Source organism: Paroedura picta, chromosome 9 (assembly GCF_049243985.1).
Source record: "Paroedura picta isolate Pp20150507F chromosome 9, Ppicta_v3.0, whole genome shotgun sequence".
In the NCBI taxonomy this organism is placed as follows: domain Eukaryota; kingdom Metazoa; phylum Chordata; class Lepidosauria; order Squamata; family Gekkonidae; genus Paroedura; species Paroedura picta.
Window position 1 is genome coordinate 70,000,877 of NC_135377.1, and position 17,488 is coordinate 70,018,364.

General features: G+C 47.0%; 1 protein-coding gene across 1 annotated transcript in view; it reads left to right on the forward strand.

Annotated features, from left to right (window-relative positions):
* Positions 1-14,424, forward strand: part of DUSP22 (dual specificity phosphatase 22) — a 32,812-nt gene extending 18,388 nt beyond the window's left edge. Inside the window, exons 4-7 of the mRNA XM_077353289.1 lie at positions 1,532-1,581; positions 4,796-4,870; positions 5,340-5,511; positions 13,272-14,424. Coding sequence (XP_077209404.1) covers positions 1,532-1,581; positions 4,796-4,870; positions 5,340-5,511; positions 13,272-13,451 — 477 coding nt within the window. The 3' untranslated portion in view covers positions 13,452-14,424. The remainder of the gene's footprint in view (positions 1-1,531; positions 1,582-4,795; positions 4,871-5,339; positions 5,512-13,271) is intronic.
* Positions 14,425-17,488: the final 3,064 nt, after the last annotated feature.

The following is a 17,488-nucleotide window of genomic DNA, read 5'->3' on the forward strand; positions in this document are numbered from 1 at the left end:
CAGGCCATTGTCCTTGAAAGAACCTTTTACAGAGCTCTGTTAGCTCTTAGGGATAATACCGAAAGAAGAAGAAGAAGAAGAAGAGTTGGTTCTTATATGCCACTTTCCCCTACCCGAAGGAGGCTCAAAGCGGCTTACAGTTGCCTTCCCATTCCTCTCCCCACAACAGACACCCTGTGGGGTGGGTGAGGCTGAGAGAGCCCTGATATCACTGCTCGGTCAGAACAGTTTTATCAGTGCCATGGCGAGCCCAAGGTCACCCAGCTGGTTGCATGTGGGGGAGCGCAGAATCGAACCCGGCATGCCAGATTAGAAGTCTGCACTCCTAACCACTACACCAAACTGGCTCTCCAGGGAGCCTTCCTGTTCAGGGAGCCTTCCTGTTCAGAGGCAATCTACCATGGACTTCTGGCGACAAATTGGAGGGGGGTTGTTACCCCTGAGCTTGTCAATGTCATAATCTCAATAGAAAACACAGGACAGTCTCAGATAACTCAAACTAAGAAGAAAAGACCTATCCTTATGGCATTAAACAATAATAAATAATGTTTTTAAACAGTGTTCTTTCTTGAGCTCACTTTTAGTTTATTTTATTCCAAGGGCGTCAGCCGGACCTTTTTTCAAGATAAACTCCATTTTATATGTGCTTTAGGATGCTTTGGGCTGATCCTGCGTTGAGCAGGGGGTTGGACTAGATGGCCTGTATGGCCCCTTCCTACTCTATGGTTCTATGATTCTGTGATTCTATTATCTTTTCCTCAGTGGCAAGTCCTCTCTTTTTCTAAGTAGTGTTTCTCTCACAACCTCAGTACAAGTATTAATATAAATTTGTTGAGGGCTCAAAATAGTATGGAGATCCTGGTCCTGAGAGACAAGGTCTCTGCCGGCTCCTTTTAGAACCACTTTGCTGACGTGACCCAAGAGGCAGTTCTTAAGAGGTTTCCCTCTCTCTTCCAACAGCACAGAAAGACTTTGAGATTATTTTGGGTGAGAACAAACTAAAAGAGTGAGTCCTGCGCTTCAGGAGTCTTCGCAAGTGAAAAATGTTTATTTTTGAAAAGCCCACACTACAGCTTGGTTAAGTAAGCACATTAAATACAGCGCTGAAAGTGATGTAGAAACCTTTCCCATGTGCACATGCACCCCCATTCTCCTCCACGCATTTTAAGAGGGCAAGGAGGACATAGGCAGTAGCGTATGAGTAAACGGTAGCATTCTAATGGGTACAATGTTTGAGGAGAAAAATGCAATTGCAAAACATGAATGCAGTGACTCCTGTCTTGCAGAGATTCAATCTGACACGTTCATACTTGCCTGTTCAAAAGTGAAAACATCTCTTTTTTGTTCCATAGTCGACGGAACACTGGTAGTTAGAGAAAAAAAATCTTAAAATGAGACATCTTTATTGCCTCCTGCAGAGCTCCCCAAAAAGATAAAAACCAGAACACACCTTCCTTCTGCTTCTTGAATATGCTTATACCATAACTTGCTTTTCTCCCACCTAACATTAAAAAAATATTTCTCTACACAGGGAGTAAAGTATCTGTGCATCCCTGCTGCTGATTCACCCTCACAGAATTTGTAAGTATTTTCTTAATGAATGGTTGCCATTGACTGGTTTTATTTAATTGCTCCACTGCTTTGTCCTGCTGCTGTTTGTCTATTTATAAAAGGTAAAGGTATAAGATGGATCAATGGATTTAGTAGAAGAAGAGGAAAGCTGTTTTTGAGAGCCCTGAAGGAGTCTCCAAGTGGCTTATGATCCCCTTCCTTTCCCCACAACAGGTGGGGCTGGGAGAGCTCTGAGGGAACTGCAACTAGCTCGAGGTCATCCTCCAAGGGGACTGATCACTGCAGTCTGGCAATAGGTTGTCATTCCAGCTTCCTCTCCTGGATGTTGGCACCCTGTCCCCAATCCAGTTCCCTGATTCCTTAACCTCCCCCCCCCACACACACACAGACAATTGCTTTGTTGTTATATGGTGCTTTCCCCAAAGCCAAACTACGGGGGGGGGGGGTTGTTCTTGCAGGCACCTCTTTATGTCAAAAGGAGAGAGGTGTTTTTAACAAAACTGAAATGTGCAGGTGACAGTAGCTAAACCTCCCCACATAAACCACACCTCCTGCCTTGCCCTGGTGTTTTCAGCTCTTTTCTTCCTGCTCGGCTTAAAATGTAAGAACAGTGCAAGGGGTGGGGAGGGGCAGCACTTGTGTGTTTTGTTGGCATTTCAGACAGTTGGGTCCCCCCACTTCACCAGTGAACTGGCAGGCTTGTGTATCCAGAGTGGCTGCTGTGAGAATGAAGGCGGACCAGAGCGCACACCAAGGGCTTGCTATCTGTGGCTCTTCTGTGAGCTCATGACCACTGTCAGGCTGGTTCGAATCCCCAAGATTTTCATAAAAACTGATTTTGAAGTAGGATTTTGAAGTAGGGATGGCAGCCTCTGGGGGGACTTGGGGATCCCCCCGGAATTACAGTGTATCTCAAGATGACAGAGATCAGATCCCCTGGAGAAAATGGATGCTTTGGAGGGTGGAGTCTCTGGGATTGTACCCCACTGAGGTTCCTGTCCATTCTGGGCTCCACCCCCAATCTGGATCTGACAACCCTAACACACACAAACACACACACACACACACACACACCACCCCCTGCTGGTCGCTGCAGAGAGAGGTTAGACACATATTCACAGGGGTTAGACAGTATCTACTGGACGTGGTGACTGATGGGAACCTCCAGAGATCTATAAATGGCCCCAATCAGGGCCAGGGCGGAACAGTCTTTCTGAAGAGATGGAGCCTCTCCGGGACGTTAAAGAGTTCCGCAGGGCCTGCAAAAGTGAGCCGTTCCGCCAGTGCTGTGAGTGCCAGGCGATAGCATCATGAGATGCCGGCTTCTGTACTGAAACACCCACTGGCGGGAACCTCTCCAAACACGGATCAATCCGCACAGGAAGTCAAATAATGGGAGGTGGTTTTTCTGAGGGATTTGCTTGCTATGGATTGTTTTAACTGCCCTGAACTAATAGGGATGGGCCAGCATACAAATGAAATATTTATTATGTTTGCTCTCAGAAGGCTCTTGTGGCTATTTCCTGCATAGTGCCGGGGGTTGGACTAGGTGACCCTGGAGATCCCATCCAACTCTATGATTCTGTGACTAATTCTCATGGGAAGGCAGGTACGGGAACTCGGATGCATCCTCTCCAGAGCTAACCGCTAGCTTCAGTTTGTAAAACGTTCCTAATTTTAAAAAATCAGGTATTTTCCAGCCGCTGAAAACAGTGAGGCTGTGTGTTCATTATCGTCACCATGTGCTTTAAATAGGCCCGCGTGATTTGAGGCTGAAGAGGGAGGGCACTGAATGTGACAGGAAGCTCTGGTTCTCGTCTGAGTTGGCTTGTGTGGTTCACATCAGGACACATCTGACACGCTGACGGTGGCCGAGAGGGAGTTCCTTTCGCTTGACCTCAGCCCCCATCTAGTACATAGGGTTACAAAAAACCCTCAACTATCCTACTTTATAGAACAAAATGTTGAGTTATGGGGCACCTTTTCAGACCCACTCCTCTACATGCAGCCAGCTCGGTTGCCTTGGGCCAGTCACAGTTCTCTCTGGTCTGTCTCAGGGCTGTTCTCATAGCTCTGTTCTCTCAGAGCTTTCTCAGCTCCACCTACCTCACAAGGTGGCTGTCGTGAGGAAGAAAGGGGAAAATATTTGTAAACCGCTTTGGGACTCATTCAGTAGTGAAAAGTGGGGTATAAAAAAGACAGCTCTTCTTTTTCAAAGTTTAATTATGGGTCTAAGCTTTTATGTGCAGGCGCACCTCATCAGATCCATGGTCTATACCAAGAATTAAACTTTGCTGGCCTTCAAGGTAGCACTGGACTCACGCTTTGTTCTGTTGCTTCAGACCAACATGGTGAACCACCTGAAGCTACTTTTGAGTTATTGTAAGGATTACCCTTACAGAGCCTCTTGTGGCGCAGAGTGGTAAGGCAGCCGTCTGAAAGCTCTGCCCATGAGGCTGGGAGTTCGATCCCAGCAGCCAGCTCAAGGTTGACTCAGCCTTCCATCCTTCCGAGGTCGGTAAAATGAGTACCCAGCTTGCTGGGGGGGGGGGGGTAAACGGTCATGACTGGGGAAGGCACTGGCAAACCACCCCGTATTGAGTCTGCCATGAAAACGCTAGAGGGTGTCACCCCAAGGGCAAGACATGACTCGGTGCTTGCACAGGGGATACCTTTACCTTTACCTTTACCTTTAAGGATTACCCTGGAGAAGATGTCTGAAAACTTTGGGGGCCAAGCAGTTCATGATGGGAAATGCACGGGTATTCTTGTGCCAACCCATTTGTATTAAAGCTAGGATTGCCAGCTCTGAATTGTGGAATTCCTGGGGATTTGGAGGGTGAGATTTGGGGAGGTGACAGGCCTCAGTGCTACCAAAGATCCCTGATGCCACCATAGAGTCCAGTTTCCAAAGCAGCTGCCATTTTCTCCAGGGGAACAGACCTTGTCATCTGGAGATAAGTTGTAACACAGGGAGATCTCCAGGCCTCACCTGGAGATTGGCAACCCCAAGCTAAATGGAGGGATTTTTAAACAAAAGCAATTGATATGAACGAGAGGTGTTGAATCCTGCCTCTTCCCGGTCTCACCTGTCTGCATTCTGCTTACAAGAAATACTTCTATTCAATAACTTTTCAGTCTTGTGACTTTCAGAAGTCTCTTAACCTCTGTTCCGCCATGTTGGATTTCACAACATCCTTATCCTCTCTCCTTTGATGTCTAGAGCCAGGCACTTCAAAGAAAGCATTCAGTTCATCCACGGATGCCGGCTTAGAGGCGAAAGCTGCCTCGTCCACTGGTAACGTATTTCAGATCCTTCTGCTGTTTGTTCATCCCAGGCATGGGAAAGGTTATGGGTGGGAAATGTTGGCTGCATTTTTGAACAGCAAGGCTTATGATTTCAGTGGTGGCTCCCATTTGGCCCCAAGTCCTAGGTCAAAAAGGAAGGTTAGAAATCGTCTATAATATACATAAATAGGTCAATAAAAGCCGTGGTGGCAGCTCCTGCTTGGTAGAAGAAGGAAAGGCCAAGCTGGAACACAGAGAGTGGTCATGGCCCAGTGGTAGAACATTGGCCTGGCATGCAGAAGATCTCAAGTTCAATCCCCGGCAATTCCAGTTAAGGATCAGATAGTTGTGTAAGGGGAAATGCCTCTTCCTCAAATCTGGATAGACAATCAGGTCTTGCCTTCAAAACTGTTGGTCCTGGTATTATGACTTACTTAGATTTCACGTTTCCTTCTCTTGGCATCTCGGTGGTGTGGTAGCCTTGCCGGTGTTTCCAGAAGCGCCACGTTGGTTGTGGCCTACATCATGACGATCACCGACTTGGGCTGGGAGGACGCACTGTCTGTTGTGCGCGCATCGAGGTCATGTGCCAATCCAAACACTGGATTCCAGCGTCAGCTGGAGGAGTTTGAGAAAAACAGCGTTGCTCATGTAAGTGGGATTGCTCTTTGTCACATTGCATGGGTGTAGCATCACCAGGCAAGAGACATTCGGAGGTGGTTTGGCATTGCCCGCCTCCGTGTCATGACCCTCATGTCTCTTAAGAGGTCTCTCATCCAAATACTCTGCTTCGCTTCTGAGATCTGATGATCCAGGTCAGGGTGGGAGATCTTTTGGGCTCCCAGCCCAACCTGTAAGCCAGGGTACAAATTCTCACTTTTCCTCTTGGACTTGAAATGGGGAGAATTATACAGCAGGGAATCCTGTGGTTTGGCTGTCCAAGGAAACTCAACAATTTTAAAAGTGAGTTAAAGTGTGTAGAGGGCACCAGGAAAAGACAGTGAGAGAGGGACGGGGCACCTTCATCATTCAGTCAGGCCAAAGGCCTTCTGGAACGGAAATGCTTATTGTCTTCTCTGGAAGGTTGGCAGAAGCAGCACCAGCCTCATGCCCAAGGGACAGAGGTGTCTGAATCCAGAGTCAGCAATTCCAGGAAGAGAGGTCCGTTTACAGATCATGGGGGGTTGCAGGCTTGTTATGGGAGGAGACAGCTTTTTGGGTACCATGCAACTCTCAGCTCTCAGCAACAGTTCCCAGATGTGTGTAGAGGTGATTTGGATCAGGGCCTAGAAGCGTAGATCAAGGGGCTTCACCTTTCCTTCCCGCGCTATTCCTCCAAACTTCAACGACCCTGAGGGAGTCATTCTTGGACCTGCAGAAGAAACGTCAATACAGCCATCAGTCCATGTAAGTATCTCCTGTGGCCCACCTCTTGGTGGTGGCTGGAGATCTCCAGTTAGGACCACTGATCTCCAAAATCAGCAAGTTCATGCAGCTCCCCTCAAAGAAGCCACAACACAAGAACAAATCATCGAGGCAATGGCTACTGAGGGCATTATAGCATTGTTCAGATAGCATGGGAGTCTCCAACCTTTTTGGAGCGCCTCTGGAATTCTGACACGGTGGGATGGATGCATCTACAAAATGGCTGCTGCAGGAGGTGTGGCTGGTAACAACATGGCCCCCACATCTCACCTTCAGTCACACAACAGAACTCCTGGGGCTGCGGTAGCAACGGCTCGCCAAACCAAGGTTTTTAAAAATCTGCACGGACAGCCAAGTCTTGGGCTTCCCCATCTCAGGGCGCTGAACAACAAACCAGACCCAGATCAGAGTAAAACAGTAGCATTACACCACCAACAAATAGTATCAATAAAACTTTAAAAGCAGTAAATTAAAAGCAGCTATCAGCACTGGTAATTGCTTGCATACTTACATTGATGGAAGGTGCTAGCATAGATTTCGATGGGAGGTAAGACTCGGAGGGAGGAGAGGCCTGATGATTTTCTAACTGGCCTCAACCTTAAGCCTGGTGGAAGAGCTTCATCTTGCAGGCTCTAGGGAATTCTGTAAGTTCCGCCAGGGCCCTAATCTCCCCATGGAGATCGGCAAACCGTAAGTTGTCACTGTGCCTGAACCAGAGGCTGGTTTGCCCTGCTCCTTACAAACAAGAAACTTGAGTTTGTTGCTCAGACACAATGATGGACTCTGGCATGCTGCACAAGTGGAAGACTTTGATTAGAGTGCTGTGCACCAGCTAAGTGGGGAGCTCAAAGGTCAACTTTGCTCCTTCGTCCAATGTCTGGTTGTATCTGAGCCATCCTCATGAAGCATTTAAGGCTAGATGTAACTCAGAATCAAGTTTATTGTACACCCATAGGCCTTTAGGAAGTACAAAAAGACAACCATAAGTAATAAGAGCAGGTCACTAGACCAGCCTTTCTCAACTTTTTTACCATTGAGAACCCCCTGAAACATTCTTCAGGCTTTGAGAAACCCCAGAAGTGGTGCGATCATGCAGGGTATGGTTGGGAAGCAGAGCTGTGGACATGCCAACATGGGGCTCCTCCCCTTTTCACACCCTCCAGGCCCCTCATTGGCCAATTTGGGAGGAGTGAGTGGGTTGACATACCATATATTGTCATATCACCCAATAAACATTTAACACGTTTAAAAAATATATTAAAAATTAATTAACTCCCACCCGTTCGGGAAACCCAGAGCCATCAAGAAACTCCAGGGTTTCACAAAACCCTGGTTGAGAAAGTCTGCCCTAGACAATAGCACATACATGGAAATCCATACAGCTGAGTATCACAGATAATCAGAATTGGCCATCACTCCTCACCTTAGACCTTCTCTATCCGGCAGCCAGAGCAAACAGTGCAACCCTATGAGAAACGTATTGATCGTTATCGTTATCAGACAATAGAAGAATCACCTTCTCAGAATCTGGAATGCCAGGGGCCATCAGGGGTAATCTACTAAGAAATTTAGTTCTAGGTTCCACGTAGAAGTTTACAGCTCAATATATACTCAGTCAGATTTTCTATTTCCACTTATGTGGTTGACCCTGCAGCGTACCCATGCACACAGCAGTGAGCATTGCATGCAGTCTCAGGGTGATGAAAGCCAGCTTCAATCTCAGGTGCATTGGGTTAAGTAAATATGGAAGAAGAAGAGTTGGTTCTTATATGCCATTTTTCTCTACCCGAAGTAGTCTCAAAGTGTCTTACAGTCGCCTTCCCTTCCCTCTCCCCACAACAGACACCCTGTGAGGGAGGTGAGGCTGAGAGAGCCCCATTTAACTTTGCTTAAGACGGTGGTATTAATGTAGAAGAAAAAAAAGAGTTGGTTTTTATACTCCACTTTTCACTGCCTGAAGGAGTGTCAAAGCTGCTTACAATCATCTTCCCTTTCCTCTCCCCACCACAGACAACCTGTGACGCAGGTGAGGCTGAGAGAGCCCTGATATTAGTAAAGAAGAAGAAGAGTTGGTTCTTGTATGCCGCTTTTCTCTACCCAAAGGAGCCTTAAAGCGACTTACAGTCGCCGTTCCTTTCCTCTCCCCACCACAGACACCCTGTGAGGGAGGTGAGGTTGACTGATACTACTGAAGAAGAGTTGGTTCTTATATGCCACTTTTCTCTATCCAAAGGAGTCTCAAAGCAGCTTACAGTCGCCTTCCCTTTCCTCTCCCCACAACAGACACCCTGTGAGGTAGGTGAGGCTGAGAGAGCCCTGATATCACTGCTCGCTCAGAACAGATTTATCAGTGCCATGGTGAGCCCAAGGTCACCCAGCTGGCTGCATGTGGAGGAGGTGCAGGGAATCAAACCCGGCTTGCCAGATTAGAAGCCCGTGCTCCTAATCAACACACCAAGCTGGGCATCTGTGGTCTTGTTTTTTTTTTTGAAATATTTAAAGAGGGGAGCTACTTTGGATGCTACAATATTGCTCCTGTCGATAAGAGCATCCATTTGAACTGTCCAGTCCCTCGGTTCCTGGCCAGTTTCTTTGTATATTAGGAGATCATCTGAAATGATATGTTTGGACTGAATGTATCTAAGATGTGTCCAAGAACAGAAAGAAGCTCAGTCGGCCGAGGGGGTCCAAGTCACTAAGAACATTTTTTCAGCCAGTATTTCAAGACAACTAGGTTGGCCCGGGCTCTCATAGGATATGAGATTAATATTTCCTGGCTTTATGTAGAGATGGGGTAAGTGGGAATATAACTGCCTTTACACAGTTGAACCCAGAGGGACTTTCCACCCTCGTCTCCTGCCTCCTTATTTTGAACCTTACAGTCATTTCAGGTCTGAGCTGAAAAGATTTAATGGTTCTGTTATGCAAAAAAAGAAAATTACTGAGGTCACAGTGTGCATGCGTATGTGTCTTTTTTAAACCCCACGTAGGAGGAGAATCTGCCGCTTTCAGAGACAGGAATATGCTGGCTTGCAAAAATATATATTCTAAGAGACAAGAGCACTTCCATAGTTCTCATAATCTGGAAGGGACACGTGTTGTTTTCCTTCAGGCTGGGCCTTCACTGCAGGGAGCCCGTCCCTTTCGTGTCGAGAGGAGCCGACCATTCAAACAAAGCGAAAAAAGCAATACGAAGTCCAATGCAAAACTGAACCCTTGGCGACATTTCAACATTTTAATTCTTTTTTTTGTAATGCTAGTATGCCACCAGTTTTTATTAGAGTTTCATACAAAGAAAAGAGATACAGATCAGATTAACTCATACAGAAAGTAAGATTATTGTCTTACTGTTCCCTATCTAAGTAGCTCGTATAGTAGCTCCAAAGTTCTTGAAATTCATCTATAGGTCTGTTATTCATTAGACTTGTCAGTTTTGCCATTTTAGCCAATTCCCCCAGTTTGTCTAACCAGCCTGTCATTTTCGGAATATCCTCTAGTTTCCAGAGTCTTGCTGTTAACATCCTTGCCACTGTTGTTACATGGGGGGAAATGTAACATTTTACATGGAAAAAAATATAACATTCCAGCTTTTGGAGGAATGTTATACATTCAATAACATGTATTCAGGATATCATGGAAATTTAATATTCAGCATTACTTCTAAAACAGTGGTCCCCAACCTGCGGGACGCGGCCCGGTGCTGGGCCGCGAAGGCCATGGCGCTGGGCCGCGGCTCCCTCTCCCCGCCCCCCCGCAGTAAAAAAACTTCCCAGGCCACAAGCTTGCGGCCCGGGAAGCTTCTTACTGCGGGAGGGCGGGGAGAGGGAATCAGGGCCGGGCCGCGCATCACGCGGGCGCGGCCCGATGCACGGGCGTGGTCCGCGCGGGTGTGGCCCGATGCTCTGCCAGTCCCCAGCCTCAGAAAGGTTGGGGACCACTGTTCTAAAATATCTCCACTGCAATCTCCAAGGGAAAAAACAACAGCCCCAGAGGTATAGTTTAAAATTAGTTGTATTCAGAACCCAATTTGATAAAAAATATAGTAGTCGGTGCGATCATTCCATGGTTTATAGCTACTGCAAAGACTCGGCGTTCTAAGCAGGGGGCAGGGGGCGGGGACCATTCAGTAAAAATTCAAGAAGCAAGCTTCTTAGTCACTTACCCATAAGGTGCACAAAGCCATTTTTTTGAGGAAACAGCAAGTCTGGTGTGATTTTAAAAGAGAGAAAAAAAAATCAGTAAGTTGGTGGGTGGACATTGCCTTGGCCCAATGACCGTGGGATTGATAGATCCAGAGTTATTCAGCTCAAAGATTGGTTTTCTGGATTCTGATGTCCCCTACTGGAATAGGTGTTCGTGCTTAAATCCCCCTCTCCTGCGGGTGAATGTTTTGAAACGGCCCACACACGGATTCGGAGGACCCCAAAGAGATGCTATCACTCCGCCATCTTGCCCCGTCCCCAACACTTTAATTCTTGAAGTATTCAGAACAGTTTGTAAAACACTGGCCAGTTCGTACAATGTTTTCACTACCGTTTCTTCAGTGCCATGATTGAATGTTGAAATAATATTCCTTTCTGCCGAATTATTCTCCTATGTGAATCATTCTTGGATACTTTGGTATAATGGGCTTCTAAATACCTCTTGCGAAGTAATTCTAAAGGAAAGAATTTCTTATGCTGGAACCTAGCTTGCAGACTGTCTCGGCCTAACAGTAGCATGTTTCCTTGAGCGGCAGTGGTGGGAATTGCTGTAAACTTACAGCTGAATTACACCTTGTAGGCTCTCCAGATGTCCATAGGCTACAATTCCCATGTCTATAGACTAATTCCCATTACGTTGGTAGGATCTCATGGGAATTGTAGTCCATGGACAATGCTGATGGGCTCATGGGAATTGTAGTTCATGGATATCTGGAGAGTCACAGTTTGACCACTCCTGCTGTAGGGATTTCAAGACAAAAGATACTCAGAGGTGAATTGCCGTTGCCTGCCTCCATGTAACCACCCTGAGATTACTTGGAGGGCTACCATCCAAATATTGACCTTGGCTTGACTTTGCTTAGCTTCTGAGATCAGGCTAGCCTGGACTATGACAGCCAGGGCATTTCCTTGGGTAAACATTGTCTATCTCTGTTGGTCAAGCTCTTGCATAGCCTTCAGAATGTAAAATAAAGACCGTTTTGTGTCCTGTTTGATGCCAGAGTAGGATATGAGAGACCCAGGTTCAAATCCCCTTTCTGTCTTGGAAATGCCTTGGCTGACCTTGGTCCATTTACTGTCTCAGCCTTACAGGGTTGTTGGAAGGAGGATAAAATGGAGAAGCCACATCCCCCTTGGGAAGAAGGGGAGTCTAAATGTCTACCTAAATAAATATTGCTCACATTAGACTATTATGTTTATAAATCATACAGTGGCAGCATAACATCTAAATGATCAGGATAGTACGGTGCTGCCTCTTGTCCAGGTGCACAGTTCTGAGAGTGGAAGTAGCAGCTGTTTTTGTCTGCAGCTTGAAGCCTTCAAATAGCTTTCAAAAGAACAAAGGGAACTGCATCGACCAAACCCTGTCTTAGAGTTAGACTTGCCAGCTCTGGGTGAGGAAATACCTGGAAATTTTAGGTGTGGAGGGACCTCAGCAGGGTATGAAGCCATAGAGTCCACCCCCCAAAGCAGCAATTTCCTCCAAAAGAACCGATTTTTGATCATTTGGCAATCAAGTGTAACACCAGGAGATTTCTAGGTACCACTCTGGAGGCTGGCAAGCCTGAGTTAGAGCCATCCTTAACACTATTTCGCTCCCTTATATATTTGGGAAACAGCCTCCTGGGAGGAAACTGTCCAGGGCCCTGTCCGTCCAGGTCCACCCTGATTGGCCCTCCCCCTCCAACTCCCCCCCTCCCTCCTTGCCTGCTAGAAGCCTTGTGGCTGCAGCCTCCATTGTCACCCACAAGGAGAGAGGCAGCAACAGGACTTTGTGGCTTGCAGGTACGCTCCTGCTGGGAGGAAGCCGGGGGGGGGGGGAGGGTTTGCAGCTTCCCTGCTGGCTGCAAAGCCCTGTCACTGCCGGCGGGGGGGGGGGGCAAAGGGAGCCGCAGCGATCCTCTCATTCCCTCCTGCCTACCGCCCCTTTCAAAGCCCATTTTTAAAATGGGCTTTGATACTAGTGAGGCACTATTTCCAATTTTTTAAAGTAACTTCCCCCCCCCCTCCAAAGGCCTTTATACGTCAGTCTCTCCACAATGATCTGCGCCCCCCCCCATATTGGCTTGGGGGGCTGATAGGGAAGATCCACACTTTCTGCTTAAGGCTTAGAGCAGGGGTAGTCAAACTGCGGCCCTCCAGATGTCCATGGGCTACAATTCCCATGAGCCCCTGCCAGCAAATGCTGGCAGGGCTCATGGGAATTTTAGCCCATGGACATCTGGAGGGCCACAGTTTGACTACCCCTGCTCTATGTGTCCATGGGCTCGCCTGTTTTACAATGAGCTGATTTTTGTTCTTTTTTTTTTTAAGGAAGAAAGCCTCATAGTAGCAACCATGTCAACGGGGTAGTTGCTTACATAGGGAGAATACTTCTGGGACTGGACACTTGGCAGCAAAGGCCAGGAATTCTCAGCTTGGCCTTTGCTGCTGTGCAAAGAAGCTGGGTGGTTAAGAGTGGCAGCCTCTGATCTGCAGAACCGTGTTTGATTCCCCACTCCTCCTCCACGTAGAGCCAGCTGTGACCTTGGGCCGGTCACAGTTCTCTCCAAATTCTCACAGCACCGCCTACCTCATAGGGTGCCTGTTGTGGGAAGGTGAAGGGAAGGTGATTGTAAGCTGCTTTGAAACTCCTTCAGGGGTACCAAAAAACTCCAGCCCTTCTACTTCTTCTCTGTACTTCTCTCTTAGTGCATTGTTGTGCGTCAGGGTCACCGTTCCAACATAATCCCAGCTCTCTTCCATTTCCACCACTGATGTCCATACCTTTGTGTTTCCTTCCAGTTCAGGGAGTGGCTCCGAGCAGAATATGGGGAGACCTCTTTGCAAGACAGTCAAGAGGCCAAAGAACTCCTGCAGAAGTACCAAGCCCACGTTGCGGCCGCCCAGCTGAATTCCACCGGGAGGCAGTGGAACGATAGCTTTTCATCCGTGGCCTCCTTGTCAATGACAGCCCCTCAGTAGGCACAGCCAACGATTCACCCCACCTCTGAATGAAAACACACTGAAAAAAATTCTATTTGCTAGGGGCTCCCGCAGCCGCACACACTCCAAAGAACTTGTTGTTTGTAGGTCATCAGTCCATCCTGGGATGCCTCAGTTCTCTGAGGAGTGGGTCTCCAGAATCCTTCCTGGGATGGCATGCCAGTATCGGACACACAACTAACACTTGGCTGCGTTGCGCGGGTATCGGCCCGTCCTCTGCCTTGGCAGTTGGCCCTTTCACAGCCTTCCAGTGGATGGGCGAACGCCAGGCCTCTTTCTGCTCGAGCCTTTTCTTATGGTTGCCTAGGATTTTTGCACAACTGCACTTTTTGTCAAAGCTTCTGATTTCCCTTGTTAAGAAGTGGCTGGTCTAAAGAAGGGGAGTGGGTAGGCCAAGAAAGCCTTATGCTCATTGGGCGGCCTGTGTTGGGTTCGCCACAGCAGTTCCCACGGAGACTTGGTTTGGGCCCTAGAGAAGGCCGGTGGTCTCTCCAGCAGGGGCAACTCTGCAGCCCAGTGGAAGAGCTCTGGCTAAGCTAACCCACATCTTCTGCTTTGCGTATGCCTCCTTTGGATCCCAATTGAAGTGAATCTACAGCTCATATAGTTGTCTGTTTTAACTGTGGTCTAATGTAAAGCCAAGTATGGACAGGCAATTTTGTTGGCCTCTATTATCCTGGCATTAGGCGTCCAAAGCGGTTCACGTGCAAAAAAATTCAGGAGGGCTCTGAAAGAATATTGCAGGTGTATATATTTAAAGATTCAAGCAGAGTTATAATGGATATTGTGCGCTAATAAACGTTACTTGACCTCACTTTTGCCAGCACTACTGAACAAAGTTTCCTTGCATATTAATTCTCCTGAGGAAGATTCACTTTTGCTTGCCTTTTCTTGACAGGGTATGTTCAATAAAATCTGCATATCTTTTGATAAATTAAAAACACAAAACAAAGTTGTTGTGTCTCATTTATTTACATAGAGGTAGTAGTGACTATTGGTTATCTGCTGCATCGAATGTAGAGCGGCCTGAAGTCCATTGAGTGGATCTTGCAGGGGATCATGGGAATTGTAGTCCTTTTACATTTGGAGATCCACAGGTTGGGCCACCCTTGCCCTAGAGTAGCGATCCCCAACCTGTGGGCCGCGGACCACATGTGGTCCTTCGACTAATTGGAGGTTACCATAGCGATCAGAGAGCATTAGGGCAGTGGTTGGGAGTAGAGGAGTAAACTACCCCCCCCACGGGCCTCGGTAAAAGGCGTTGAGTGGTCCCCGGCGTTGAGTGGTCCCTGGTGATAAAAAGGTTGGGGACCACTGCCCTAGAGAGTCCACCCTCCAAAGCATCCATTTTCTCCAGGGAAACTGACCTCTGTAGTCTGGAGATGAGCTGCAATCCCTGGGCATCTACAGGTCCCATCTGTAGGATGGCATCTCTACTTTAAGGAGTTAAGAGGGGACATAAATATTTTAAACTGTGTGTGCAGGGGGGGAGAAGCTCACATAGTAAAATGGTATGTGGGGGAAAAAACACTTGATGATTCAAACAAGAGACAGGATGACAAGTCATTCAAGATGTGTCGATGGCTACAGTCGCCTTCCTAGAACATCATTTCGAAGAGTTATGGAAAAAGAAGGGTGACAATCATTGGCCATTTGAGGCCTACACACAAAAATTCCAGAGGCCTTCCCCATCTCAGTTTTCTCGGTATAGAGACAGCTCTTTCATGCTTGTGATTTAAAATACCTTGCTCATCTTTAGGGCAGACTATGTGGGACTTGTTAGCTGATGAATAAGGATCGCATTGGCCTCAGCCGGTGGAAAGTGTAAGGTAAAGGGAATATATTTTTCTTCCATTTTTTTAGAGTGTCTGGGTTTTGCCGAAGCTGGTGCTCGGAGAAACGGAGGTGACTTATTAAACTGTACAGGGATTGTAAACTCGGCTCCATCCTGGCCAGAGCTGTACCCTTCTATGCCTGTTGATTTCAATGGATTTAGAAAAGTGTCACTCTGCTTGGGACAAGAGAACTGGAAGCTGCGGAAACATTCGTGGCTTTTGTGCCTTTTGAAATCTTTGCCCTTGGATGACTCTGTCTTTGGAGGCCAGCTCGGTATCTATATGAAACAGGGCCTTTTGGGCTTTGGCACCTTCCCAGTAGAAAGAAAGTACCTTCGTTTTCCATAAAAAGGGTGAGATCCCCTTTTCATTTCAGCATTTAGGATCCATGGAGGACATTTTGCCAAACGGCTTGGAATGGTATTTGCTTGGCTTGTTTTAGGAGATTGCCGTCACTGTTGTGCGTTTATTGTTATGAATCAGGGCCCTTGAGGGGCTCTTTGGAAGGCCCAAAGGTTGGATGGAAATGGAAAAGAAGTTGGATAGAAATTGGTCGAAATGAAAACCTCCCGTTCTGAAAATAGATTTGAGTCCGGCTTGAATGGTGCCGATGGGATTGTGTCCATTGTAAGGCTGCTTCCCAACCAACAGTGCAACCTGAAGTATGCTTTCTCCAAACTAAGTCCCGTTGGTCACATGTACCCTCCTAAATGTCTTTAGGATGGCCGTCTTCACCATTCTATTGAAGCGGCTGCACTATTCTTTTTGCAGAACAAAATTTGAGTCCAGGGACACTTTTGGAAGACCAACAAAGTTTGAATCTTGGTTTATGCTTTCGTATCCACGCACACTTCTTGCACTTACCCAAAATTAAATTTTGTTGGTCATAAAGTTGCCGCTGAACTCCCAGCTTTGTTCTGCTGCTTCAGACCAAGGTGGCTACCCACCTGCATTTTTCTTATTTTGCAAGGTTTGTTCAGGATGACTTGCTACGTGTCTGTTCTGTTATAGCCACGGTTGACGGGGAGCGTCTTACACTTCCTTATCGAGCACGATGCCTTCTTATAAGCTTCTTGTTGCACAATTGCTGTTAACCGCAACACACTGCCGGTGCCTGACCAAAGGCTGCCACTGCAGGCAACAATCCCGGTCCCATTGAGCTGTGGAAGCATTGTGCACAATGCGGTTTGCTTTTCAGTGAAAGCTTGTGAAGGCCCCCCAGTGGCTGGCTGCTTATTTTCCTTCAGGCGCCTCTTCTGTATGAATCGTCACAACGGGGAGAAGAGCTCAGAAATGTGTTCTGTCCTCCCACTTTCCATCTCAAAGGGTCTGTCCTCCTCTGTCCCCAAGGCAGTGGGCATTCCAAACATATTCTGCACGATTGTGACACTTCTGGGGCTTCTCAATGCCTGAAGAATATTTCATATTTCAGAATATGTCTGAAGGGTAAAAAAGTTGAGAAAGGCTGCTTTACTTTAAGAGAGAGAGAGAGAGAAGTGCCATCAAGTTCCTTCCAATTTATGGCTACCTTATGAATTAACGTCCTCCAAAATGTCCTATTGATAGCAACCTTGCTCAAGTCTTGCAGTTTTTTTCAGGCTGTGGTTTCATTGAGTGAATCAATCCATCCCATGCTGGCTCTTTCTCTTTTCTGGTGACTTGTCTTCCCATAAGTTGACCAAGATATGATAACCTCCGTTTAGTCATTTGAGCACCTAGGGAGAGTTCAGGCTTGATTTGGGCTAGAGCCCACATAGTAATGGGGACTATGATGGTGTGAATGAATTTAATCTCTGTCAACAGTGACACATCCTTACGCTTAAGAATCCTTAATAAATTAGTACTAAGAAGCAGCAGCATCCATTCCTGTTGCCCATAGCAAAGCCAATTCAGGAGACTTTTTGCCTTACAAAACACTGCAAATAGGGAGCACATTCAGCACTGCAACTGAATTGCAAGGTTTTATTGTGAAAGTAATGAAATTCGGTGGACTTTATGAGTGCTGCAATAAAGTTTTTAGTGACTGCAGAAACAATCAAAGTGACTTACAATCACCTATCCTTCCTCTCCCCACAACAGACACCTTGTGAAATAGGTGAGGCTGAGAGAGCTCTGAGAGAACTGAGACTGCCTCAAGGTCACCCAGCTGGTTGTATATAGAAGAATGGTAATCCAGCCCAA